Raw genomic sequence first — 27669 nt, forward strand, 5'->3', positions numbered from 1 at the left:
AGAGCCCGACACAGGGCTCGAACTCATGAATCGCGTGATCATGACCTGAGCCGAAGCCGGACGCTCAACCAACTGAGCCACCCAGGTGCCCCCTGTTACCTCTGTTTTTAAAATATGACTTTAATGTTGGTATTTCCCCAGCTCTCAGTTCAGAGAGTTGGTTCCAACCCAGAGAAGGTTTAATTACTGCTCTTTGTGGTCAAAGTATGTGTTTGTGTAGGTCGTTTAACGCCTTCTCACGTGACCGCTTCCATGTTGAAGAATCGGGGACCAAAGCAGAGAGGAGGCAGGAGAGGGAGTGTTTTCCACCTTCAGCAGCGGGATCTATGTGCCTGGAGGAGAAATAAGGATGATGAAAACCATCTTGAAATTTAGAAAAGATGGCTCACTGTCATCTCTGCAGGGAGACTTTTAAGGACCTTTTTCCTTAAACAGTGGCAGCCAGTTTCCCAGAGGCCAGTGACAGGTTCGAGCAGCCCTCTCGTCACAGGTGACCCAGAACCTGCCCACGGGCTCCCACCTTCGGTGTCGTTCCTCTGAGTCATTTCTGTTCTGCTCAGAGGAGCCAACCCGCATGAGTGCCACCGAGACACTGGGGACCTGGCGCCCTGCTTGGGGGCTGCCTCCACCACTCCCCTCTGGGCCGCGCCGTGGGTGCCTGGCACAGAGCGGGACAGCAGACGGGCGTGGGCCACACGAGGCTTCCCCCCCCAACCCCCTGAACGAGGCTGAATGTGGAGGCTGTGGGCGGTGCCAGACATGGCTCTCAGCACCTCCCTGCCCACACGCCACACTGCTTAGCAGGCACCTGTCCCCGGGGGCGGTGCAGAGGCCCACCCGGAGGCCACAGATGGCTGAGCGTGGGCGCCGGAGACAGCGGGGCCCTTGCAGAGGCTCAGGGGCCCCCCGCCAGAGACACAACCTGGGGTCCCCAGTGACAGGTGGTTCCCACATGCCGGCGGCCAAAGGTGGAAGAGGAGCTACGGGGGAAGGTGAGGCGCTCGCTGTGGCCCGTGGGCAGTGTCACACAGTGGGACCGGCTCACACGGCTTCCAGGCAGCCAGGGGCAGGGCCACCCGAGGACGGTCACTGGTCATCGGTGGCCTTGGGCCGTGGGGATTTGTGGGGCACAGAGACCAGAGCAGAAAGTGGAGTTGCCGGGATGTAAGCCGTGTGCTTGAGGGCACAAGCCTGAAGCGAGGCAGGGGGCAGGTGGCTTGCTTGTGGACTGAGGCCCTTGGGAACCAGGCGGGTGTCCCAGCAGGAAGCACAGACAGGTATACAGGCTAGGCCCTGAAGGGGGCCATGAGCAGGGTGGGGCTGAGGTCAGGGAGGCCACTGCGGCTGGCTCTGGACTCTGGTTTGTTTGCGGGGTGGAGGAAGTCTCTGGAAGGTTTGCACAGGATGTGTCATGACACAGTGGACCTCATAGAAGGGTCACGGTGGCACTTCCGGGGGGAATCGGCTCAGGGCAGCAGTGGGGGTTGAGGAGTAGGGAAGCCAGCGATAGAATCTGGGAGTGTCCCGGCTGAGGCACAAAAGGAAGGGGTGGCTAGGAGAGCCCTGGGCGTGTGCCGAGCACTGACCAGTCATGGGTACTGACAGGCGCTGGCCTGGGCCGCCCAATGCCTGCGGGCCCAGACCTTGGTCCAAGCCCTTCTCTTGCTCTCACACAGAGATCAGGTCTGGCATCAGAGGCTCGGGGCTGTCAGTGCAGTTCCAGCCTCGGGGCCTTGGGGGTGAGGCCAGGGCCCCACATTCAGCTATTCGCACCTGGTGGCACTGAGGCCTGTGGGTGGGGAGTAAAGCTATCCCAGGATCCCCGATCCCGTTCTCCCCAGCTTCTCCGGGGATGCTCCAGGCCCTGTGAGACCCCCTGGATCAGACACTCCACAGGGCCGTGGAGTCTGAGGGCTGCGTGGGGTGGGCCATCCAGGGCGGTGCATGTGAAAGGAGAGGGGCCACCCTCAGACAACCACAGCCCTGGTCCATGCGTCTTCTCAAAGCCACCGGAACCACACAAGGACTGAACGTGTTTTATGTTCCCTAGTGAGGCCCTCAGGTACCTTTTGTTCCTAGAGTTTTGTCAGACCCGGTGTTCCCAGACTCCGGGACAGGCTTGGTCGGGAGGAGGAGGCCAGGCTCCCTCCCACCGGGACAGCTACACTATGGGCTCCTCGTCTCAGGCTCGATTCCACTGGCCAGGCTGAGAGTGGTCTGGGCCCGAGAGCGTGGCCCAGGGTATGGCCGCAGCCTGAGCATCCATCAGCAGGTGGATAGGTGAACAGGCTGAGACACACAGGAAATATAGAGAGGGGCGCATACACAGCCAGGACACCCGGGCCAGCCGTCTCTCCTGCCGTGCCCCTTCCTGCCCCTCCGATGTGGGGCCTTGGGCTGTGCTGCTCCTTACCATACATCGTATTTTAGCTGCACTGGGCCTAGTTACCCAGAAATCAAACTCAGTTCCTTCCGAATGCCTTCTTGTAGTAATGGGGGCTCCCTGGGCATCAGCACCTGGAAGTATCATCATGTGGAGTAGGCTTTCAGTGATATGTGTCACACCACGTTGTTGAGGCTTTGCGTGAGCACCACATTAGGTGCAGTAGGAGTGTGCACTGGGGGAGGCACTGTTTTGTCCCTGTTTCACAGACGGGGAAACAGAGGCACAGGGAGGTGAGCAGTGTACCCGAGGTCACACACCTTGTAGGCAGAGCTGGCAGCCAAAGAGACTCCTGTCTGCGGTGCGTGCGCTAGGGCGCGAGCTCCCGTGTATGTTTTGGAACACAGCTTGTGTCTATATGGCTTTGTTTTTCTTTGACAAGCATCTTGGTTCCCTGGGGCTCTCATAACAAGTGCCACAGACTGAGGGGCTGGAAACAACAGAGAGCCACTCGCGTCCTCACAGTCTGGAGCCCGAGGTCCGAGGTGAAGGGGCCTACAGGTTGGTTCCCTGGGGCCATGCGGGAGACCCTGTCCCTGTCCCCAGCTTTTGGCAGTGTCTGGTGATCTCTGGGGCCCCTGGGCTTATGGACACATCCCCCGTCTTTGCCTCCATGTTGGCACGGCATCTCCCTGTGTGTCTGTGCCCAAGTGTCTCCTTCCGATAAGGACTAGGCATATTGGGTTGAGAGCCACACTGATGACCTCACATAAACTTGCTCACTTCTGTAAAGGCCTTTTCTCCAAATATAGTCACATCCTGAGGCACTGGGGTTTGGGCTTTAACACGTGACTTTGGCAGGACACCTTTCAGCCTGTAACTAGTGTAATAAGCTTTTGACTTTATAGCTGATAACGAACGTGACGTAGCTGCAGAGGCGGTGTGATTTTCTCCTGGTAAGACGTGGGACGTGTCTAACAGCCCAGCGTCAGCAACCACGCGGCCTCAGTGAGCGCCCTTCCGCCTGGACCACACATCCACTGCAGCCATGCGAGGACCCCGCATCCAGCAGTGCGTCTGCCCACAGCCCTCTCTGTTCTCTTGCAGGCGTCCTTCCCGGCAAACCTCCAGCTTGTCCTTGTCCTGCGCCCAGCGGGGTTTTTCCAAAGGACCCTCTCTGACCTCGCTTTCAGATTCAACAGAGATGACTTTAAGATGAAGGTGCCGGTGAGTGGCCTGCCACGGCTCTGTGGGCAGAACGGAGCATGACCACGTTCTTGGCCCACGCAGCTGGTCGAAACTCTTCAGGTGCTAAGCCCAGTGCCAGGGGCGTGCCCAAGCGCACAGCAACCCCGCTGGGCATTGCCCCTTCATTCCCTAGCGCTCCCCAGGGCTGACATCCACCCTGTGCCTCGGGTGATCCCTGTGGAAGTGCAGGTGCTTGTCAGAGCCACAAGTCTAGAACATTCTTACTGAGGGTCAGGCCGAAGAACGAGAGCCCAACAGGCTGAGAGCCATCATCAGCCTCCTAGTGAGAAGCAGCCAGGAAGCCCAGGAAGCCTGTTTCCCGTGAAGCCTGCTTGCACCCCACGTCACGACAGTCACCGTGGGAGCAGCGCAGGGCAGGCTGCCAGACAACGCCCAGGAAGCCTTTGTTTTCCATGAATTAGTTTGCACACAAGCCCCCAGCTTGTGACCTCGCCTTGAGACCACCTCGACAACGCCCACCAGGTTGCCTTCAAGGAGCTGAGCGCCCATGACGGTGGTTGTCTGTGACACCTTTACCTGTTCCTCGGTGCACGGGGTGGGGTGCTCTGCCCAGTCAGGGGCCATGAGTGAGGCGCCCCTGGCCCTGTGGGTGAGTCGCATGTTGCAACCCTGACCCCCGGGCTTCGGGTCTTGGAGAAAACCCATGCACCTGCGGTGTTTGCAGCACCGAAATGCCTTCATTTCTGACAGCCCATTTCCTCGACGGTTAGAAACAAAACCACAGAGACACCGGCTGAAAGTTAGTGGCCTGGCACTGAAATCACCAGACGTGCTCTGTGCTCCCACCAGGACCCAGTCTCCTCTGATGGCCACCTCTCAGCCCCAGGGGAGCGTGACACCCACGTCCAGCCACTGGGCACGTGAACCTCGTTAACAACAGGTCTCTACGCAGACCTGTGGCGTTCAGTAATCAACAACACACAAGGGGGCGCCGGGCTCCATCTGGCCAGAAGCTCTCGGGACCTGTTTTGTAGGACCTTAGCATCTGGCTGACAGCTTACAAAGCAAAGGCTGTATTTTTACCCAAAACTCACGGACAGAATGTCCTCAGAAAGGACAAGAGAAATAGACCAATGAAAGCAAGCCCTGTGCAAAGAGTTTCCTCGGTCCCTGAAGCCACGTGTCCCGTGGAAGGGCACGGCCCTGGGCTTTGGTGGGAACAATGACAAAACCATCCTCTTTCAAGTCAGAGCACTGCTCAGTGACCACCGCGAGCTCCCTGGCGGATGCCCGACGTGGGTGGTATGCCCAGCTCTGTCAGGGTTCCAACACCTTCCCTCCATGCTGAGGCCCATCGTCACAGGCCCATTTCACAAAGGGGTAAACTGAGGCACAGAGAGAATAAGTGACTTGCCTGATGCCAACCAGCCTGGAAGTGGTAGAGCTGGGGTTTAAGCCCAGGTCCAAAGCCAGGCACCTCCTGTCCACACTGCCACCATTAGTGACCAGTGGGAGAGCTTTTCTCCCCCATCTGCTGGGTGGTCTCTTCACGGGGCGGCTTTCTTCCTCCTCTAGGTCATAATGCTGAGCTCAGTGCCAGAGTTACACGGTTACATCGACAAGTCCCAGCTGACTGAGGACCTGGGCGGGACCCTGGACTACTGCCACACGAGGTGGCTGTGTCACCGCACGGTGAGTCGTCCCGGGCTGCCCGCACGCGGGTGCTGGCTGTGGGCGGTGGGTCTCCTTAACCCTGAGTTAATCGGCCAAATAGCTTTTGCACTACGACACTGCCTTTTCCAAAGCCATGTTCCCAGTAACCTCACTTCTGTTCCCCAAGAATGAGGAGATGGTCTCAGTGGACCTCAGTCATCTAAAGAAATAACATGAGTAATAAGTTCGGGAGTGGCTTTCTCTGGGCTCAGAGACCAAGAAACAACAGCCCCGCGAGGGGTGGGGGCGGATGTGGCCCTCGGGCCTCTCTTAACTGGGCAAGGGGAGACTGGGCGCAGAACGACTCTGGCTGATGAAAGTGAACGCAGAGAGTGTCCAGTACGTTCCTGAAGCCACCAGGCCCAGGGTCTGGTCTAGGTGTGACTGCAGCTTGCTGTGGTCCTGCCCTCTCTGACGACGCCCGAGCCCCTGCACCAGACACCTGCCTCCCGGTGCAGCTTGGTGATGGTGTGTCCTTCTTCCCTAGGCGATCGAAAGCTTCGCCCTCATGGTCAAGCAGACTGCTCAGATGCTGCAGTCCTTCGGGACCGAGCTGGCCGAAACGGAGCTGCCCAATGACGTCCAGTCGACAAGCTCGGTGCTCTGCGCTCACACGGAGAAGAAGGACAAAGCGAAGGTACGTGTGGCTTCTGTGTGAGGCCGCCAAGGGGAAGCAGCCCCGTGGGCATTGGGCAAGACAGGCCGAGGCCGTTCCCAAGATGCCTGGGGCAGGGGACCTGTCGAGCGCTCCCAGGGGAACTGAACGCACTCCTTTCTAAAAGCAGCTCATGGTCAGACTGAGGGACGTGGAGCCTGAGTGCAGCCAGGAGCCGCAGCCTCGCTCTAATTGGGCGTCCGAGGTGCCGGGGCTGCAGGGCTGCTCGCCAGGTGCGTCTGCCGCTTATGAGCGCGAGCAAGGCAGGACTTCTGCCCCCAGTTCCCAGGCGGCAGGCCGGGTCATGGGCCGCCTTGGGCGACTGCAGCCCGCAAAGCAGCGTCCGTGCTCCAGTACTGACCCCGTGCCCAGGGAGCCTGTGCCGGGTGGGGTGTGGCTCCGGGTCAGTGGTGGCCATGACCCCCTCGCTGGTGGTCCTTGGGGGCGGCCCCCAGCCCGAGAAGCCTGCCCTCTCTTTCACTCCCGGCGGTGGGGACACTGTGGGATCAGGCCCACAGAGGTCTGGTTTCCTGCTATCTCTTACCTCATCCACCGACCCTGAGCGACCTGTAGCCTTAGCTGTGCCCCAGCCACAGTTGGGGGAGTCTTCCAACACCTGCCGTCCTTCAGTGGCTCTAGGGGAACGAGGGAGTGAGCGTGGGGTGCCAGGCCCTGTGCTGTCCCTGCAGGAGGACATGAGGGCGGCCCTGGACGAGGGACAGAGCCTCCTGCAAAGCGTCAGAGAGCCCCTGGCCAAGGGCGGGGGGCGGAGCCTGAGCCAGGACCAGCTGGACAATCAGACCACCGTGCAGAGGTGAGGGCCCGAGCCGGGGGCAGGGCATGGCCTGGGGACATGAGTGACAGGCGGCAGTGACCCCCATCCCCTCGTCCTCATGGGAAGAAAGGGGGCCGCAGGTCCTTACCACTGAAATGCTCTTCTTCCATATCCTGAAGAAAGTGGCTGTTCTGGGCAGGAAAATTTCTCAGAGCGAACAGCGCTTTTCTGCAGCCTGGGAGACATTCAAGGGAGTCCGTGGTGACAGGGTCTTACCAGCCTCATGGAGCCTCTCCCCTCCCCACCTGCCCAGCCCTGCCCACCCGCTGGTGTGCCCGTGAGGAAGGGACCCGCCAGCTCCCGCCCCCCACTTGAGCCTCGGGTCTTCTCGCCTTCCCTGTGAAGGGGACCGCAAGCACGTCCTCCCTGGGCCCCCGCTGTGCGGATACTTGCCGTCCCTAACACCGCATGGCGCCCCGGAACACCCGCAGCTCCATGCATAGGCCAGGTCCTCGTTTGGGGAGGAGGCGGGCACAGGAGCAGAGCCTCTGGACGGCTTGCTGGTGACACCCAGGCCACCACAGGCTGACCCAGGCCCAGGTTCACACGCCGGGCCAGTGCTCCATGCTGGGGACGTGGGAGGCCCCGGGGGACGTGGGGGAGGCTGGGGTGAACCCCAGTGCTGACAGGGTAACACGCACAGGGTGGCATGGCTCTGGCCTGGGAGCCATGACCGCGAATGGTGGCAGCTCACTGTGCCCTTCGTCCCGAACCCAAGTCAGATGTGAGAAGCGCAGAGCACTGTCACATCAACCTTGTAACACACTAGTCCCTTCCCCCGAAACGTGTCCCCTCTGGCACATTTGGCCTGCGAGTCCCATGTCCAGGGCCTGAGAGAGAAGGCGAGGGTCTGGGCAGCCCTGGAGATGGAACCCGCGCCCTGCACCTCGCACCCGCTCAGACGGAGCCTCACCCCTGCCCAGGCTCCTGGCACAGCTGAACGAGACCGAGGCCGCCTTCGATGAGTTCTGGGCAAAGCACCAGCAAAAGCTCCAGCAGTGTCTGCAGCTCCGGCACTTTGAGCAGGACTTCCGAGAGGTGAGTGGTCGCGGTGGGGGCGCCTGGCGCTCTGGCCACAGGAAGCCGCTGCGCGCTGAGCTGCCCTGGTGATGGCGGCGCCACACGGAGCCGCGAGACTGGGTGGGACGAGACCTTGGAACGCGTGGCGAGTGAGCCGTTGCGCACAACAGGTTACCAGACCCCGTCGGCATGCACTTCCTTCCGTGTTCCCCAGGGACGCGTCCAGGAGCCTTGCATATGCTCCTTTACCAGCGTGCATTTGTCTGCACCTTCTGTGTGCTGGCCTGGGGCCCCATCCTGCCCATACTGGGCGGCACGAGGGTCAGGACAGGGAGGCGTGGTCCTGGCATTAATCGTCAGCGTTGGGGCTCCACAGAAGCCCGCTGCTCAGTCATTTGTGCAGGGTCAGGACACGGACACATCTGCGTGCCCTCACCTCACCATGGAACGACATTTTCCCTGGGCCTTCTGGTCAGGACTGGGGGTGGGTGGGGGGTGGGATCTCGAGGGCATGAGAAACGAGTAACAACACCAAGCCTGGCACTAAGGCTGTTGTAGGGCTGTGTGCAAGGGCAGGTTCCGACACCGCCCGCCCCCCTGCCACCGACCAGTCCTGAAATGTCACGTTTCAGAAAATATGGGATTGGCACAGTTAGCGCTCACTGCCAAGCTTGGGCAGGCACAGGGAGCCAGCCTCCCTGACTTGGACCAGAGAGGTCTCCCGCCAGCCCCTGTGAACAGCACACTGTTGGGGGCGCATGGAGAGCATGGTCGTCCGTGATGTACTTCTGCAGGGGCTGAGGAAGGCTGGCCAAACAAGCTTTCTATTCGGGGATGGTTGCAGGTTTGTGTGCATTGTGAAATAATCCAGCAAGACCTCACGTGCCCTCAATCCAGCTTCCCCCAGAGGACACATCTTGCAAAATCGTGCTCAGCATCACAGTGTGGACATTGACACTGACACACTCAGCACACAGAACATTCTGTCCCAACACAGACCCGTGTTTCCTTCTTACAGACACACTTCCCTCCCACCCCGCCCCAGCCTGCCCCGTTCTGAACTCCTATCCCTCCCCCTCCTGAGCCCCCAACCCCTCCTGAACCCCCACCCCCTCCTGAACCCCATTCCCTCCCACCCCTCCCCCTCCTGAGCCCCCAACCCCTCCTGAACCATACCCCTCACCCCTCCCTCCTGAACCCCCACCCCATCCTGCACCCCTGATAACCTCTGACCTCCCTGTTTCCATATGCTATCATGTCAAGAATGTTCTAGAAGTGGCGCCACGCATACTTGGCCTCCTGGCTCTTTTCAGGCAGCGCCGTCTGTTACATTCCCTGGAGATGGAGGCAGGTGTTGCGTCTTTGCTCTTGTCCCCGCTGAGTAGTTAGTGTCCTGGGCCGTGGACCAGCCACGGTTTAACCGTCCTCCTGTTGAAGGACACCTGGGCTGTTTCCAGGACTTTGCTACCATATAAAACGTGAACACAGCTATCATTTCCCTGAGGTAAATGCTCAGGGGTGCAGTTGGGGGTCGTGGTTGCTGATGTTCAGCTTTCTGAGAAGCTGCTGACGTGTCCCCAGAGCGCCTGCACCTGTGCGCCCAGTGGTGCGCATGAGGACGTGGCTCTCGCATGCCCGCACTGTGCCCGGTGGTGTGCATACCTTACACGCCTACTCTGGGGGTATGGGGGGCGCCTCACTGTGGCTCTGCTGTGCGTTTCTCGCGGCTGGCGACGCGCACCAGCCTGCCTGCACTCGTGGCCGTGTCTGTCCTCCTGGTGAAGTGCCTCTTCTTCCTGGTTGCCCGTTTGTGACCCTCGTCCTGGGTGGGGGTGGGGGTTTTACTCCTGTGACTTGGGAGTTCCCTATATGCGTAGGTCCTGGCCCCAGCCGGACCTGCCGTTTGAAAATCTGTTCTTTAGTTTGTCCCTGTGTCTCAGCCTCTGACAGCGCTTTTCACACGGCAAAGGTTTTAATTCTGATAAAGTCTCGTTTACCAATTTTTTTCTTTTAAGGATCACACTTTTGGTCCATCCCATATCCTAGGTCCCAACCATGTTCTCCTCAGCTTTTCTTCCTAAAAGGTTTATAGTTTTATGGTAAGTCCGTGATCCATTTTGAGTTAACTTTTGTGCAGGGTGAGAATCAGGTCCTGGTTCAGTTGTTGTTGGTTTTTTTTAACATTTTTATTTATTTTTGAGAGACAGAGTGTGAGCAAGGGAGGGGCAGAGAGAGAGGGAATCACAGATTCTGAAGCAGGCTCCAGGCTCTGAGCTGTCAGCACAGAGCCTGACGTGGGGCTCAAACTCATGAACCGTGAGATCATGACCTGAGCCAAAGTTGGACACTTAACCGACTGAGCCGCACAGACACCCCTATTGTTCAGTCTTTAATCTTGGGATGTCCAGGGGCTCTGGTGCCGTTGTCGAAAAGGCTGTCTCTTCTCCACGGGAGAAGAGAAATCATGTCAGAAAGCCATTGGGCAGGTCTGTTTGGGTGGGTTTCTGGGCATGCACCCCATCCATCTGTCAGCACCTCGCAGTCTCGGTGACCATGGCTGTGCGGTGAGTCTTGAAGTCAAGTGCACAGTCCTTCTGTTCTCTCCCAGAATTGGCCTAGCTCTGCTTCTGCTCTGCCGGCTGCATCTATGTTGTAAGATCTTGCCTATATCTGCGTGGCTCTGCTGGGGTCTTGATAGGAACTGTGGTAAACCTGTATTTTGGGGAGAGTCAGATCTTTCCTACAGCGAGTCTCCCCATCAGTGAACGCAGTGGGTCTGTCTTACCTTGCATTTAGATTTTCTTAGAGCTTTTTCATCAGTATTGCAGTTTTCAGCAAACCATTTCAATACATGTTCTGTTTAATTTACACTTAAGTATTTCATTCTTAAGCAATTGTAAATGGTGTTTTAAATTTTGGTGTTCATGTGTTCATCACCATAGGTAGAAATACAACTGCTTTTTGCGTGTCTATCTTGTCTCCTGAAACCTCGCTGATCTCACTTTTTCCAGGAGTGGTTTCGTAAGAGTTCAGGGATTTTCTACATAACGGAGTAGGTCATGTGCAAACAGGGATGGCTTGGTTCTTTCCGTTTCCATCTGATGCTTTTTGGTTGTGTTTGTATTTGTTCAGTTGTGTGTTAGTTTTGCTGTCTTGCACCGGCTTTATGACTGGTGAGAGTGGACACTCTTGTTCTCACCGATGTCACAGCTGTCCTTAGGCTGCAGGACTTGTGTGGAGGCTCCTTGTCATGCTGAGGGCATGTCCCTCTGCCCGGTTTCCCGGGAAGGACCTGGCTCTTCTGTCCTCCCTCCTCTCCTGCCTCAGGCAGGGCCTCCATACCTGACATGGGCCCGGGCCTCCTGCCCCTCCTGTGTTCCAGGTCAAAGCCTCCTTAGACGCACTGGCCCAGAAGATAGCGACCTTCACGGATGTGGGCAACAGCCTGGCACACACAGGGCATCTCCTGAAGGACCTCACCAGCTTCGAGGAGAAGTCCAGCGTAAGGACAGTGGTGTGGGCCATTGTGGGCAGGAGAAAGCCTACGGGGAGTGCTCAGGGCACCACCAGGGTCACTTAGGAAGGGGGAGGAATGGGGCTGTCTCGCCATCCGGTGGGGGGCGTCCGCGGGTGGAGGGACGGAGCCCCTTCCGCTCTCACTCCCACCCTGACGGATCCCGCCCAGGAAATCGCACCTGTTGCTCTAACAAACCCAAGCTGAGCCGTGTGCCTGGGGTGGCTCCCACGCAGGTGTCTGTAGAGCGGGCCCTCGCACTGGCCCTGGAGGGTGAGAAGCTCATTGACAGCAGGCACTACGCTGTGGACTCCATCCGCCCCAAATGCCATGAGCTCCAGCACCTGTGCAACCAGTTCGCGGCAGACGTCGAGAGGAGGAGGGGGCTGCTCAGCAAGTCCCTGGAGCTGCACAGCCTCCTGGAGGCGGTGAGACCCCTCCCCATGCCCTCCTGGTCCCGCGTGGTCCCCCTCCCCACACCTGCCCCTCCCACGTGGACCGCAGTCACTGGCTGGAAGCTGACCCCACGCCCTGCTGTCCATGGGCCTGTCTCGAGGCCCAGCCAGTCACAGATGCCCATTTCTAGAATTCACTTGCCACAGCTGATACATCTTGCCGAGGACCAGAAATTCTCTGCACTAGGCCCCTCTGTCCTCTGTGTGAACGAGTCCAGGCCGGATGATGCCTTGGGGTGCCATGTAGCTGGGTTGCAGAGATCCCCAGAATCGTGGCGGCCGCCGGTGGGACGGGAGGGCCCCGGCCTAGCACGCGTAACCACACGCCAAGACCCAGCCTCTGACGGGCCCGCTCTCTCCCTCTGCCGTGCTTGGCGTGTCCAGTCCATGAAGTGGTGTGATGAGGGAATCTACCTGCTGGCCTCACAGCCTGTGGACAAGTGTCAGTCCCAGGAGGGTGCTGAGGCGGCCCTCCAGGAAATTGAGAAGTTTCTGGAGACTGGCGCAGAAAACAAGATCCAGGAGCTCGACAGAATCTACCAGGACTATGAACCCGTCCTCACCACAGACCTAATGGTAAGTGGGGCCCATGCTCGTGGTGGGGGCAGGGGCGGCCGCCATGAGCTCTTCCGGGACCCTGGGCGTCTTGAGGCTCAGCTTCCCCTCAGCACAGGATTCCGTGACCCGGCGGCCCTCCTGTGCCTGGGGTCTTTCCCTGCAAGACCACCACTGGGGGCACCCCCACCCGGTTTCCCCAGCACCCCGCCTCCTGCGTGCCCCCCTGTACATCGCGCCGACCCCAGCCCCCACTGCCGCCCAGCCAGCTGCCCACGCCCCCGGGGCACCCACAGGGTCACACCCTTCCCGCAGGGAACGTGTGGGGGCCACGTGTCCCTCCCTTCCAGCTGACTCTCCTCAAAGCTCCAGGTCCTGCATTCCATGGGGTCCCACCCCTCCCTCCTGCGGCGGGGGTGGCGGTGGGGGGAGTGCAGGGTTGCGCCCTGGCGGCTGGCTGTGACACTGCAGCCCAGCCTCTAAAGAGGCCAGGCCTCTCACTTTGCTGGCATCACTGGCTCACGAGTCCACACACCTATCCCTTCAGGAGCACGTGCAGAAGGTCTACCAGAAGCAAGAGGGCACGGAGGAGATGTTCCACCGGAGACAGGCCAGCCTGAAGAAGCTGGCGGCCAAGCAGACACGGCCCGTGCAGCCGGTGGCCCCCCGGCCAGAGGCACTCACAAAGTCACCCTGCCCCTCCCCAGGTGTGCACAGCCACCACCCCTCCCGTCCACGGTGGGCCCTCGCCCAGTTTGTAAATGAACTTTTATCGGCACAGGGCCAGTGTGTGCCGAGTGGTTGGGGCAGAGAGGGGGTGGCCCGTGGACTAGGACATCCACTGGCTGTCCAGGGACTTTTCCCTGGTTAGCATTCCGGTCTCTGCCCCAGCCCATCTGTCCTCAGTACTGTTGCCAAAATGGTTCTCCTTCAGCATCTCTGACCACAGCCCAAAGTCCCCGAGGCAGCAGCCCCTCATGGGCTCCTTGGAGCCCCTCCTGCAGCGGCACCTGCCTGCCGTCCTCTTCGGGGCTTTGGCAAGTGGGCCGCAGGTTGGTGAGACTGTGGAGAGCCGGCCCCCTCCCGCCACCTGCTGCAGCATGTGGCACCCATCAGAAGGGACCCTGGCCCCTGGCCCGGTGGTGTCCGGGTCCCTCGTGCTCACGGACTCCGTGCTAGCCTGTGTGGCCGGCCATCTTCCCGCTCACCTGTCTCCCACCTGCTCTCCTCTTTCTCCGTGTTTCTCTGCTTTCCTCGCCCTTCTCCAGGGGACTTGCTTCTTTTCTCTCTGAAAGTTCAAAGTAACCCCAGGTGCTCCCAGGTCCAGTCCTTCCTCTCCAGGCAGTAAGGTATGAAGCCACGTCTTCCTTCTCCACTTCTTTCCAAACCAGGCAGCCGGAGAGGCTCTGAGAACAGTCCTGAGGGCAGCATGCTCCGGAGAGGGCCCTACAGGAGGGCCAAGGTGAGGCCACAGTCCATGCTGCCCCCACAACAGCTGCCCGCCATCGCGGTCCAGCACCACCAGGCTCCCCCTGCCCTGCCTGTGCCGTGGGACCTCAGATTCCTCCCCAGATGGGGAATGAGGTGGGGCTCCTTGAAGTCAGGACACCAGGCTGCACCTTCTGGCATCTGAATGCTCAGTGCGCTGCGTGCTCGTCTTTCCCCAGAGCGAAGTGACCGAGAGCCGGCAGGGCCGCGGCAGCTCCACAGGCGACGAGGAGGAGAGCCTGGCCATCTTGCGGAGGTGAGCAGCTCTGGTCCAGACACGGCAGGTGCGACCCTGTCAGATCTCCGCCTTTGGCCACAGAGAATCCGAGTGCAAAGAAGCCAGAGCTGGTGGATAGTCAGCTTCTACCCCAAAGCTGGCGTCCTGGCGTGGACACACATGCGCCACGCTGTGGACACATGTGCGGTCCACTTCTGGAACCAGGACTGATCCGGTTTCTCCCAGAAAAGCCTGTTGTCCCTGGACCCTCAGGCAGGACTCTGGTGACTTGAAATGGCTCGTGTCCCCCTTTCTCAAGCCGTAGGTGACAAGACTGATTCCACAGAGACAGGCGCGTAGCCACGGCTCCTCAGTGGGCTGCACCCGTGTGCTGGCGCCCTCTCTCTTCTCCCACCACACCTGATCCGAGCGTCTTCTCTCTGTGCCCTTCCTGCTCTAATGCTTTCTCCGCTGTCTGTGCCCCACTCACAGGCATGTGATGAATGAGCTCTTGGACACAGAACGGGTGTACGTGGAAGAGCTGCTCTGTGTCCTGGAGGTGAGTCTGCAGGGGTGGAGGGATGGCCAGGGAGCCCTGGGGCCCGTAGGCCCGCCCGCCCCACGCAGCAAGGGTGAGAGGATGGTGGCGGCTTTACTCGCACGGCCCCACCGGCGGGACCAGGGACAAGGAGATTGAGGTACGCGGCTCAGGGACCCGCTCCAGCAGCACATGGCTGACCCCAGGAGTGTGGCAGGAGCGGGAGGCTGCGTGTGACTCCCTTGCAGGAAGAGCTGAACTGTCTGGGTCTGGGTGGAGGCCCCGGGGGACTGTTGCCAGCAGGGCAGGGGGCTTCTGGGCACTGGAATGTTCTGGATTTTGGTCTGGATGGTGGTTACAGGGGTGTAGACATTGAAATGAGTCATCAAGGAGTACCCCCAAGATTTCTCTCCTTCATACAAGTTACATGAATCCTCAAAGTTAGAAAGCAGAAGGACAGATCCCCCCCCACCCAAAACAGATGGTGCTGTTTGTAGCTCACGCACGTTGGTCGGCACTTGCTGCCTCGTGGTCGTCCTAGAAACGGCCGGTGAATAAATATGGATGGATTCACTTTCTAAAACCTGAGAGGCATCCTCTCCCCGCGGGCCTCCCTCCAAGCATGTGATGGAGGCCGCGTTCCGACCCCTCCCCTCCACGCAGGGCTATGCCGCCGAGCTGGACAACCCGCTGATGGTGCACCTCGTCTCACCCGGCCTCCAAAACAAGAAGGACATTTTGTTTGGAAACATGGAAGAGATTTACCACTTTCACAACAGGTCAGGCCCTCCCCTGCCCACCCCTGCTGGGCAGGGTCTGCCTCTAGAGCAGGCCCCTGCGGTGAGCAGGAACCAGTGGGCTCGGGTGCACGGCGCCCCCCGGCTGGTTCCCGCGGCCCACCCGCCAGCCCGGAGATGTCGGATGCCCGGTGCTTGGAGGATGCAGGAGCTGCCGGCCCACTCCCGCCAGCCAGCAGGGGCCGGTCTGCTTGGCATGAGCGTTGGGCCCTTTGGGGCAACCCCGAGGCCACACTGCCCAGCCAGGTGCATTTCGTTCCCAAGCCTGTTCTTGAAAAGGAGGCAACGGCAGACATCCCCATCCTGCCCTTCTCCCCTCGTGAGCGCTGTCTGTGGCCACCGTGGCTCCGGGGGCAGAACAGTGGTCCTTCTGTGGCTGTTCATCCCTGGCTCCTCACTGCAGTTTGTGGGAGCTTGTGGGGCAGGACGCGAGGAGGTGGATGCAGGGTGCATGGGGAGGGGGCAGTCACACAGACGGCACAGGCCCTGCCCTCCTCTGGGCTTCTTGTGTCTGACCACGTGCTTTCGCCCCTCGGTCGCTAGTGTCTCTCACCCACTGGTTCACAGAGGAGGCACCGGTCTGCAGCCGGGCCCTCTGGACCCCACCCCTTTCCACAACGGAGGCACACGTCAGGTGGCCTGGTCCCTCAGTGTCCTTGGCTCACCCCAGCCTCCGCCCTGGGTCCCTAGTGGCTCTAAGCCATGGTGCTAGTGTTGTGAACTGACCCCAGGGAGCTCTCCCTCCCAGCAGATTCACCCCAGGCTCCGGCTGGGCATCTGGGAGTGTCCCTGGGGCAGAGCTACCTGGGTGTGGGCAGGGCTTTCACAGCTGGGCCTCATGCCTTTCTGTCTGTTGAAAAGGAGCTGTCCCAAGTTCTGTGTGAACACCGATGTCAGAAACATGAAGGGACCCACGAAGGGGCCAGAGTGCTTAAACCTGAGAGTTTGCTTCAGCCAGGACCCAGGAGTGACCCGTGTGGTCTGCAAACTATCCAGACTTAGAAATAAAAGTCATCAGGAAAATAGTATCTGTTGATTTGTTATAGGAAGTGTCTCCTTTGGGTTGCTTATCGCATGACCTAATGCAAACTTTCTTTGTCTAGAATATTCCTGAGGGAGCTGGAAAACTACACTGACTGCCCAGAGCTGGTTGGAAGGTGTTTTCTGGAACGGGTATGTACTATTTCAACATGTGCTTGATGGTGCCTTACTTGTTAAAATAATAATGACTTTAACGTGTTTTTGTTTTGTTTTGAGAAAGAGTATGGGGGGCGGAGAGGGGCAGAGAGGGAGGGAGACACAGAATCAGAAGCAGGCTCCAGGCTCCGAGTTATCAGCACAGAACCCAACGCGGGGCTTGAACTCACAAACCATGTGTCATGACCTGAGCTGAAGTCGGACGCTTAACCGACTGAGCCACCCAGGCTCCCCAATAATGAGTTTAAACCCTATCACAGTCTCCTTCTAACCAACTGAAATGACAAAGTTTCACTCTGTTCCTGGTTTGCCTGAGAGGATGTGATACTTTCTGGAAGGGCCAAAAGTATATTTTTTCTCAAGTCCAAAAAGTTCAAAAAAGGAAAAAAGTATAAAACATCAGCATTTCGAAATGCCAGATTTATAAAGTGTCTGTCTTGCCAGCACACGTTAGACAGAGCTGAACTTTTCTTGAGGTGGTGTGAGTGTCATGTCTGGTCTTTCCCTGGTCACCCCTCTCTGCCCACCCCCATACTAGCAGGTGTGGGACGGGTCCCCTTATCTTTCTCCCTTTGAAACTGCAGACAGCCCCTCTTCCAGGCAGGGAGAAGCAGTGGGAGAGGACAGGGCATCTCCTCAGGCCAGCTTCACACACTGCTCGCTGAGCAGTGTGGCAAATGTAGCGAAAGTGAAGCCATTTTCACAAAATGAGATGGAGGCTGAGACGCGTCACCATGAACTAGGGCCATCGGGCAGAAGGAAGGAGAAGGGGCCACATTTGTCCTCCGACCCTGCCTGCTCACTGGGGACGCTTCTGGGTGCTGTTTGAGAATTGGGGTGGAGGGTTCCTTCACACTGCAGGTCAGTGGTTCTCAAAAGAGGCCCCCTGGCCGACAGCACCAGCGTCCCGGGATCTTACGGGGAATGCAGGTTCTCAGGTCCCGGCTGCAGCTGCTGAAGCAGAACCTGAAGTGCGGCTCTGTGTCGTAACAAACCCGCAGGCGGTCCTGGTGCACACGCAGGTCTGCGCACAAGCCCTGCGTGTTCTTTCCCTGGAAAGTTTGCGTGCACTTTCAGTCTGTTATCCTCACGGCACAGAGCCAGCCGCGTGGTGCTAACCTGTGTGAAAGGCGTCTCAGGACTAGCGCAGCCCTGAGCAGTGGTCCCTGGGGGAGCCATTTCACAGCTGCCCCACAACGAAGGGCGCAGTGTCTGTGGTGGAGAAGGTTGCACGGGGTGTGGGTCTGTCAAATCGCACCCCGAGGCACTCTGTGACGTGCACTCTGTCCCCGGCTCAGATGGAAGAGTTCCAGATCTACGAGAAGTATTGCCAGAACAAGCCTCGCTCCGAGAGCCTGTGGAGACAGTGCTCCGACTGCCCGTTTTTCCAGGTGTGTCTGGGGACCCTCCTAGTGAGAGTGCTGTCTCCTCATTAGCTGCCTGTCACACAGGGAACAAGAGGACCCTGTAAAGAGGTTTCTGGGACTTGCAGGAATGCCAGAGGAAGCTGGACCACAAGCTGAGTCTCGACTCCTACCTGCTGAAGCCAGTGCAGAGAATCACCAAGTACCAGCTGCTGCTCAAGGTGACGTGCCCGCAGCCGCCTGTCGCCCCTGCTGCGCCCTCCCAGCCCCGCACCCCTGCCAGGGCCCCGTCTCTTCACAGACCTGTGTGGAGGGCTCACTGTCTGCCGGCCATCATTGGGGGGGGGGGGCGGGGAGCACAGAGGTGACCAGATGGGCAGACTCGTGGAGCACACACTTGCCACTCGCCCTGGGCCGTGCACTCACACACAGTCCTCCCTGCAAGGCAGGCCCCCGTGCGCAACCCAGTGGACGTGAAGGGCATGCCTTCAGCTGTCCCATGTTTGGGGGTGCCAGGTTGGAGACAAAAGAGTACCCAGGTCTAGGAGTGGGAAGGCGGGAGCTGCACAAGGGGCCTCGCCCCATCCAGGCCTGGCCGCCTGGCTCGGGAGGCGTCCCTGTGTGCAGCGTCAGGCAGGACTGTGGGAGTGAGGCACGGGGCGGCGGGCCTGGGGGTGGCTTCCTGAGCTGGTCTGAGGCCCGCGCCCCGGGCAGACCCACCACGAGCGGCCTTGTCCACGGTGCCAGCTGTGCAGGGAGCCGTGCTGCATGTCCTGAGGGTCCAAGCATGGGCACGCAGCATGGAGCAGAGCGTCCAGTGCCCTGCGGGTGTGTGAACGCGGCCTCGTCCCCCAGGAGATGCTCAAATACAGCAAGAGCTGCGAGGGGGCTGAGGACCTGCAGGAGGCACTGAGCTCCATCCTGGGCATCCTCAAGGCCGTGAACGACTCCATGCACCTGATCGCCATCACCGGCTATGACGTAAGGGCCTCCCCGTCCGCTAAGGAGCCTGGTGACGGTCCACCCACCGTCCTCGAAGAGCTGTGCCTGGGGACATCCGTGTGCGGATGTATCACCTGCATATGCTGGGGCGTGCCCTGGCGCACGGGGACATGGGAGCCTTCACACCTCCCGCACCCACACGTCCCTGCACCCGCACCCACACCCCCCTGCACCAACACCCTCGTGCACCCACACCCACAACCCCCGCACCCGCACCCACACGCCCCTGCACCTGCACCCACATCCCCCTGCACCCACACCCACATGCCCATGCACCCACACACCCCTGCACCTACACCCACATGCCCCTGCACCCATACCCATACCCCCCTGCACCTGCACCCACACTCCCCTGCACCCGCAACCCCCTGCACCCACACCTGCACCCCCCTGCACCCACATGCCCATGCACCCACACGTCCCTGCACTCACACCCACACGCCCCTGCTCCCACACCTGCACCCCTCTGCACCCACACCCACACACCCCTGCACCCACACACCCCTGCACCAGCACCCCCCTGCACCCGCACCCACACCCCCCTGTACCCGCACCCTCATGCACCCACACCCACACCCCCTTGCACCCGCACCCACACACCCCTACACCCACGCACCCCTGCACCCGCACCCACACATCCCTGCACCTGCATGCCCCCACACCCACACACACATCCCCCCACACCCAGCAGATGGGACCTTTGTCCTAGCGGATGGTCCTCTACTGGCACGTCCTCACCACCCAGAGTCTAGCGTGTGCATCCTGTGGGTTTGGACAGCGTGTGAGGCCGTCTCCCTGCTGGAAAGCCCCTGTGCTCCACCTGTTCACCCTCCCTGGCCCATGACCACCCCCGGCTCCTGTCTCCCCAGTTCTACTTTTCCCCAAACATTACATAGCAGTGGTCTATGGGACACAGCCCTCCCCCCCGCCCCCGGCCCAGGCGGCCTGCTTCTGTTTGGCGACGTGCACGTAAGGCCCCACTTTGTCCTGGGCTTAGGGGAACCTGAGTGACCTGGGGAGGCTGCTGATGCAAGGCTCCTTCAGCGTGTGGACAGACCACAAGAAGGGCCACACGAAGGTGAAGGACCTGGCCAGGTTCAAGCCCATGCAGCGGCACCTCTTCCTGCACGAGAAGGCCGTGCTCTTCTGCAAGAAGAGGGAGGAAAACGGGGAGGGCTACGAGAAGGCCCCTTCCTACAGCTACAAGCAGTCCCTGAACGTGAGTGAGCCTTAGTCCCCGCAGCCTCAGCCACGCTGCCCACTTCAGGCACGGGCCACTCTTATCTCTGGGTGTGGGAGTCTGGGACCCCGGGCGTCCTCAGCCCCCACCCCAAAACCACTTCCGTTGCTTCGGGGACCCACCAACACCTTTCAGGGATGGGGGGCTGGCTCTCATCCCGCGCACTCATGAGCCCATCTCCCTGCTTGGCGCTGTCAGATGGCGGCAGTGGGCATAACCGAGAATGTGAAGGGCGATGTGAGAAAGTTCGAGATCTGGTACAACGCCCGGGAGGAGGTGTACATCATACAGGTAGGGCTGGTGTCCCCGGGCCGGGTGCTGGGCACGTGTCAGAGAGGCCTGTGGCAAGAGCTGGTGTGTGTAGACTCTTCCGTGTGACTTTATCACCCGGAAGCCATTTAGGGGCATTGCCCTGGGCTGTCGCTACCCTGAACTGGGCCCAGGAGGAAGTACAGGAAACCAAGGTTAGGGTGCTCTGAGGGCGTGGCCGGGAGCACGGGCTTGCATGTGCCTGGACGGCACACCTGGGCCATGCTTATACACGTGACCGGGCTGCCTCACTGGTGAGGGCCGGAGGTGGGAGGCCATGAGTGTCCCCTGAGTCCGGTGAGCCCAGCGCCCTGTGAAGGGGCGCCCTTCACACCCAGACACGCTGGCGGGACGTGGTGGTCACGGAGCGCCGTCACCACGCACACCAGCACCGCCAGGCCCACGGCGATGACGTGGGTCTGCTCGGCACGGGCTCAGGCGCCAGCCCCAGAAGCTGCCAGAACAGTGGCCGGCCTGCTTCTCCAGAGTCCAGCTGCCCGCCCGTCCCTCCCACAGGCCTCACACACTGCACCGAGGCCAGACGGCGGCCTGCTCCCCTCTCTCGCCCTGAGAGTTAGAGTCTACTTCAGGGTCTCGGACTCCTGTCAGACATGTCACCTGAAACAACACCCTGGGCCACTTCCCAGAGGAAGGTGCTCTCAAAGGGTGGTCTGTGCCCCAGGATTTCCACTGAGTCACACGCCAGCGAGGGCGCAAAGCTGGTGGCCAGGCGGTCACAGCCCGCCGCCTGTGTGGCCCACAGACCCTTCCTGTCATGCCCATGAGATGGTCCCAAGGCAAAGGGACCATTTCTCCTTCCTCCTGGGCAGAGCTCTTGTTATCAGTCCCCACGGTCATCCTCAGAAGCTACCAGGGTAAAAGCAAAGCGGCATCTTCAGGGAACATGCGCCCTTACCTCCTGGCTTTCCCCCTGGGGCACAGGCACCGACGGTGGAGATTAAAGCAGCCTGGGTGAGTGAGATCCGCAAGGTGCTGACCAGCCAGCTGCAGGCTTGCAGAGGTAAGAGGTCTGGGCCGCCAGCGGCTCCGCTCTGCTCCGGGCGCATTCCCACACATGTCCAAAGCAACTCCCAGATTGTTGGCTGTTGTTGGAGGTGCGGTCGTGCAGCGCAGGGTCTGTGTGTCCCTTCCCGCAGAAGCCAGCCAGCACCGAGCACTGGAACAGTCCCAGAGCCTTCCTCTGCCCACGCCGCCCAGCACCAGGTGAGGGAGCCACCTCCACTCGGGACCATGGGAGCCTGTCCCAGAGCCTGCCTCTTCATGCACCACTAGGTGCACACGGCCCCTTCCCTGAACCTCCTCACTGGGAATTTTCTCCAAGCCCCCGGGGACGGCTTGTCCTCTGGCATTACGTGCTTGGGGGTCCATCCCTGCGGGCCAGCTTCAGGGAGGGTGTCTCCGGCCCCACCCCTGGATGCTGCTGGCACAGGTGACTGTTAGCTGCCAGGTTTCCATGACGGTCGTGCTTCAGACAGGGCCTGTCGGGTGCCGAGGCACAGAGCCACGCCCGCGGCTCACAGTTGATAGACACGCACGTTTCGGGTGCCAGCCCTGAGGCTGGCTTCACGGGACCTTTTCTGCCCTTAGCCTTACTTTGTTACCGTATTCATTCACAGCTTTATTTTTCTGTTTCTTATATAAGCACATCTGGTCACTCGTGGGACAGGATGGGGGCTAAGTAAATAATGCATAGAACAATAGTTTGAAAAGAAAAAGGCCACCCCCCATCCCTGCAAGTAAAAAAATCAGCAACCATCTCCTACGTAACAGGAAGCAGGTGGATTTGTTCTCATTCAGTTCTGCCCGGTTAACCCGGAAGTGCGTGGAGGGCAGGATGGGGCCCCGGGGTCTCTGCCTCGGATCCTCAGGGAGGCTGGAAAACTAACCAGGCCACGTCCTCCTCCTTTTTTCATTAGTCCCTCGAAAGGGAACACAAGAAACATCAAAAAGCTGGAGGAAAGAAAAACCGACCCCCTAAGCCTGGAAGGATACGTGAGCTCCACGCCGTTACCGAAGCCCCCCGAGAAGGGCAGAGGTGGGTGTCTGTGCGGCGCAGCCCCGTCACGGCTGTCCCCGAGTGAGCAGGCGCGTCCAGGACACGCACACCTCTCAGAGGAGAGCCCGTGTGAGCTGGCGTGTGTCCCCGAGCACCCCCACTCTGTCCCTCTGTCTTCCTTCGGAGATGACACAGCCCCGAGCTCTACCTCAGAGAGCTCCGCACTTTCCAAAACGCGCTTTGCTCTGCCGGGCCTTGCTGCCCTCACAGGTCAGAAAGGTAAAAGGCGCCTGCCTCAGACCCACGCCCTGGACGTGCCGCTCACCCCGGTGGCACGCTTCTCGTTCGTGTGGTGATCATTTGTGTGGACGGCCCGACAGGGGCGGCTGCCGCCATCGTCACCACGTGCAGCCGTTCAGAAGCTTTGCCCACTGACCCGCTCTCTTCCCTGGTGCTGGCGTGTCTGTCCCACACACGGCCAGGGGCCTCTCACTGGGGGCCTTTTATTTGCAAAGGAGGAGGCAGGCTTCTCTGGCAAACCTTGCTCACAAACTGCACTCGTCTTTTGCTTTTTTGGTGCACCTCCTCCTGAACCCCCACCCCATCCTGCTCTGTCCCGCCCGGGACTGGCAGTGGCGGGCCCTGGGGTGCTCGCTATCACACAGGCCACATAAGGAATCCGCTGGGTGGGAACCTCGGAAAGCTTGTCTGCCTTGCAAGGCTCCTCGGTGGTGAAGCGTGTGGGGGGAAGGACACAGATGAGCCCACAAAGCCTGGAGCTCCGGCCGGGTCGTTACAGGACCACCCGCCCGATGCTAAAAGCCAGTGTTTACGAGTCGAGGATTCTTTTCACTCATCCAGAAAATTGGAGGGTTTTTTGTTTGTTTGTTTCAACTTACAAAATACTTTTAAGTTGGCCTCAAACTTTTTATTTTTAAAATATTTTTTTCACGTTTATTTATTTATTTATTTTTTTTTTTAATTTTTTTTTTCAACGTTTATTTATTTTTGGGACAGAGAGAGACAGAGCATGAACGGGGGAGGGGCAGAGAGAGGGAGACACAGAATCAGAAACAGCCTCCAGGCTCTGAGCCATCAGCCCAGAGCCTGACGCGGGGCTCGAACTCCCGGACCGCGAGATCGTGACCTGGCTGAAGTCGGACGCTTAACCGACTGCGCCACCCAGGCGCCCCTCACGTTTATTTATTAAGAGAGAGAAAGGGAGACAGAGACAAAGTGCCAGTGGGGAGGGGCAGGGAGAGAGGGAGACACAGAATCCAAAGCAGGCTCCAGGATCTGAGCTGTCAGCACAGAGCCCGACGCAGGGCTCGAACGCACGAACCGTGAGATCATGACCTGAGCCGAAGTCGGACGCTTGGCCAACTGAGCCACCCAGGCGCTGCAATCAAACTTTTTTTAAAAAAGGAGAGATGCGCTCTGGTGCCGTGTACTTTGCCAAGCATGGGAAGTGCATACACTACACACTTATGCAGAGTTGAGAACCCGTGACCACCTGTAGCCTGCTGAAGTGAGGGTACGATTGCCACCGTTGGCCCGAGCTGGGTCTCCTCTCCCCCCGTTCCCGGGGCCGCTCCTGTCACCCGCGGGACCCCGTGGCCAGCTTAGTCTTGTGCACAGGAAGCCACTTGGCAGCAGTGGGAACCGGCCTGCTGGCGGTGGCGTCCTGTCCCGCGTGAACACTGCTCCGCACGCCCCCCACGCCCTGCTTGCAGCCCCTCACTCTCCTGTCTGTTTTTGCCTCTTCCTTCTTCCGCAGCTTCTCCTACCAGTCCTGGCAAAAAAGCTAAGCGACATGAAGTAAAGAGCGATCCAACGCCTTTTGGTTTACGAGGTAGAGTGGCTCAGCCTTGTGACGTAGCCTGCCGTCCACGTCCCCATGCGGTTGGGGACGCTGTCTGCCTGGCCGGGGCTCGCCCCCTAGGACACAGATCACGATAGGTCTCTACCAGCCAGACGCAAATTCCTTGTTTTCTTCAAAAGCATGACGCTCTGGTGACAGATCTGTGATGACATCACCCTACTCAGCTGGACTCCTGCCGGGTCTGCCCAGAACCAACCCCCTTAGGGGCTGCCGACACCTGGCCGGCATTCGGGTTGGGCTGTTTCTTGGTGGCTGTGCGGCCGTAGGCCTCCCCCGTCCAGGGCGCCCACCCATCCCCTGCTTCTTGGTGGGAGAAGCCGACAGGATCTTGTCAACTGACCATCTTGCAGGGAGATGACCAGTAGTACAGACAGAGGGGGCCAAGCTCCGTGTTGGAACTCAGGCCACTTCTTGCCCCCTCATATCACGAGGGTAAAGTGCAGCCCCCAAAACCTGAAGATCCCCTGGCCCAGGCTGAGGGGCTGAGGTTCTCAGGAAGGATTTCACTTTGTGAACCACCTTGAGTTTTCCAGCAACTGTGAAGGTTCCCAGGGGCACAGGCTGCGGCTCTCCAGCATCCCCGGGGCAAGAGCTCGGAGGCCAGGGGCCTTGGCCCACCCTCTCGGCCTTCACAGGGATGCGCAGTGCCCCGGGGCCTGGGACAGGAGTCATTTCTGCCCTGACAGCCTCATTTCCTACCTCACACCTGGAGACACCTGAGCACTGCCCTGGCTGAGTTCCCTTGGGCAGGAAGCTGGGGGGCTTCAGCCTCGCCCACGGCCACCCGCCCATGGTTCCTACCGCCTTTCAGCCAAGTTGTGTCTCCTCCCGTGACAGGAAGATGAGGCAGCCTCGTGAGGTCACAGTGGACGTGACCTGAGTGCAGCGCCTGGGGCCCAACTGCTAGCCCCCCTTCACACCCTCCCCCTGCTCCCTATTGCCCATCCCACGCCCCCCCCCAACCCGAAGCAGGTGACAGCGCACACGGGTCTCCTGGGGAGGCAGGTGACAGCACGCACGGGTCTCCTGGGCATTCTTGCACATACTTAGCAGCTTGCCCCCCAAAAAGAGTCATCTTCCCAATGTTTTACTCAATGCCGCTGTCAGGAACTATTTTGCAGAGGAGGGAGGGGACCCCACTCACCGTTACCTGGGCCTGATGTCCTACACACTCACCCACACGTGCGCAGATCAAGTGGGTTGGTGACACTTCGCTTCCCTCTTGGGCCTCGGTACTTTCCTGTCCACCCCCCCGTCACACAGTCTTGACCCGGGGAGCCTGGTAGAAAGGCTTCCAGAGAGGCTGCTTGTCCCCACAGAGGCGAGCGAGCCCTTTGCACGCACCTGCTGTGACTCCCTCACATGCCTCAGCCTGTCGTCCTCAGGGAGGGCACGCCTCCTGCCACCCCACGTGTAATCTGGAACTGGTGTGCCCCGCCCGCAGCCAGCAAGCAGCCTTCTCTCCCAGACCCGCTTGCCTCTTGCTACACAGCCATGGGACACATGGCCTGATGCTCCAGACTGTCACCTAGTGCCAGCATCCCTGTGTTTGTTCAGAACCCGGAATCCGACATCTCCTGTCTCCCCACAACTTACTTGCATTCTCCCCCAAATTTCCCCCAAATGGGAAATACAGGTGCTACTCTTTGGGCCTACAAGGCAGTGGAAACACTGATGAAGGGATGTGTGTGCATTTTATAAAGTCCCCAGAAAGATCTCTCCCTGCGTTTGCTGGCCCAGCCGAGCTCCGCGCCTGGAGCTCACACAGGCAGGCGGCCTGGCCTGGAATCCCAGCCTCACCACGTGGCCACGGGGGCTCAGCGGCCCTGTTAGCTTCCATGTGCGGCGTCTGCTGGCCTGCGTCACAGCGCCCCTACCTCGTGGGCTAAGGGCCAGGACGGGCCGGCACAGGGCACGCGCGGCGAGCCTCAGCCCTTGTGTGAGGGGCGGCCCCCCAGGCGGTCGGCCGGGTGTTCACCTTCCAAGCGCTAACTGCAAACTCCTTCCCTTTGGTGGCATTTGCTCCAACACAGCGTGATGGCAACGTCCCAGGCTAGTGGTTACTCAGGATCTCTGTGCTCCCCTGGGGCCACATGCAGGGGCAAAGCGGCAGGGCCTAAGGGACCACCTCCCTGAGGGGCTGGGGTTCACTGTGTCCCCCCGGCTGGTGATGGAAGCAGGTGCCTGGGCCCCGGCCCCCTGGACTGTGCATGGCTGAAGCACCCGTGTCAGCAGCGTGCCCCAGTCTGCGCTGCATCCCGCCGGAAGGTCTTGGCTGGCTCCTGGGAAGGGGGCACGTGCGGGTGGTGGGAACTGCACAGACCCCCTTCACACAGTGAGGGTGGTCCTCACTGTGGCCCGCTCTCTCTCAGGTTGGAGCAAAACGTCTCACCCCTCAGAGGCCCCTGAGGACGACGGCTGGTCGAGTGCTGAGGAGCTGATCAATTCCTCGGATGCGGAGGAGGAGGGCAGAGTGGGCCCCAGGAAGCTGGTAACCTTGGGTCCCACTGGGCGTTCAGCCTGGCCCTGCTGGCCCCTGGGCGGGAGAGCTTCAGAGCACGACCTTACCAGTGCCCCGCACTCGTGGCTGCTGCGGGCACATGTTAGGTGCCAGGGCCCCCTGGGGTTGTGTGCCCGCCCGCCTCCATCATCAGACCAGCCTGTTTCAGAGGGAACGGTGCACCTGACTTGCCCTCCAAATAAGTAGACTGTTCTGAGGAGCCACTGTAAAGCGATGCCTTCAGCTCTTTCTAGAGAACTGAACTGCTTTAAGTACGGATTTGCATTCTTTTTTTTTTTAACTTTTTTTAATGTTTATTTTTGAGAGAGGGAGAGCTAGAATAAGCGGGGGAGGGTCAGAGAGAGAGAGAGACATGGAATCCGAAGCAGGCTCCAGGCTCTGAGCTCTCAGCACAAAGCCCCACGCAGGGCTCGAACCCACAAACCATTAGACCATGGCCTGAGCTGAAGTAAGACACTCAACCCACTGAGCCACCCCAGATTTGCATTTGAAACAAGGTCCTTTAACACAGCGGCAAGGAGAAGCTATTCACATATTAAATCATTAGAGTCGGGTGACACTAACAGATGCTTGGGGCACTCCATGCTGCCCTGGTCCTAGCTTCAGAGCTTTGTCCATGTGTACGTGTCAAACATGGAGCACGGACTGGGTACCAGGCACTGTGGAGGTACAAAAGACAAAGCAGAGAACAAAATAGACAAGACTCTCCACTCTCACAGGCAAGCAAAATAAAAGGTAGTGAATACGGAGCATACTAG

The 27669-nt window shown here is 59.7% G+C and overlaps 1 protein-coding gene and 1 long non-coding RNA gene across 13 annotated transcripts in view; one reads left to right on the top strand and one right to left on the bottom strand.

The window, feature by feature from the left end:
• Nucleotides 1–27669, top strand: part of MCF2L (MCF.2 cell line derived transforming sequence like) — a 133575-nt gene that overhangs the window by 103248 nt on the left and 2658 nt on the right. For 7 of the 12 annotated variants that reach the window (XM_030314364.1, XM_030314408.1, XM_030314419.1 and 4 more), the window contains 24 exons: nt 3491–3610; nt 5168–5284; nt 5793–5942; nt 6650–6774; nt 7719–7833; nt 11198–11317; nt 11566–11757; nt 12169–12360; nt 12887–13046; nt 13731–13801; nt 14007–14083; nt 14537–14603; nt 15246–15361; nt 16483–16552; nt 17875–17967; nt 18069–18161; nt 18796–18921; nt 19940–20161; nt 20381–20473; nt 21434–21512; nt 21649–21715; nt 22429–22547; nt 24286–24360; nt 26763–26881. In XM_030314364.1, the coding sequence (XP_030170224.1) occupies nt 3491–3610; nt 5168–5284; nt 5793–5942; nt 6650–6774; nt 7719–7833; nt 11198–11317; nt 11566–11757; nt 12169–12360; nt 12887–13046; nt 13731–13801; nt 14007–14083; nt 14537–14603; nt 15246–15361; nt 16483–16552; nt 17875–17967; nt 18069–18161; nt 18796–18921; nt 19940–20161; nt 20381–20473; nt 21434–21512; nt 21649–21715; nt 22429–22547; nt 24286–24360; nt 26763–26881 (2778 nt within the window). Of the gene's footprint in view, nt 1–796; nt 993–3490; nt 3611–3638; nt 4242–5167; nt 5285–5792; nt 5943–6649; nt 6775–7718; nt 7834–11197; nt 11318–11565; nt 11758–12168; nt 12361–12886; nt 13047–13730; nt 13802–14006; nt 14084–14536; nt 14604–15245; nt 15362–16482; nt 16553–17874; nt 17968–18068; nt 18162–18795; nt 18922–19939; nt 20162–20380; nt 20474–21433; nt 21513–21648; nt 21716–22428; nt 22548–22694; nt 22788–24285; nt 24361–26762; nt 26882–27669 lie in introns of those variants that run through there. The other 5 variants (XM_030314400.1, XM_030314446.1, XM_030314462.1 and 2 more) reach the window with 4 other exon arrangements.
• On the bottom strand, nt 92–7758 carry LOC115512955. Its single transcript, XR_003968537.1, has 4 exons — nt 7709–7758; nt 6884–6970; nt 6505–6595; nt 92–332 (listed from the first exon to the last, which is right to left on the bottom strand). It is a non-coding gene; the product is annotated as an uncharacterized LOC115512955 (long non-coding RNA).

This window comes from Lynx canadensis, chromosome A1, assembly GCF_007474595.2.
Source record: "Lynx canadensis isolate LIC74 chromosome A1, mLynCan4.pri.v2, whole genome shotgun sequence".
NCBI classification, from domain to species: domain Eukaryota; kingdom Metazoa; phylum Chordata; class Mammalia; order Carnivora; family Felidae; genus Lynx; species Lynx canadensis.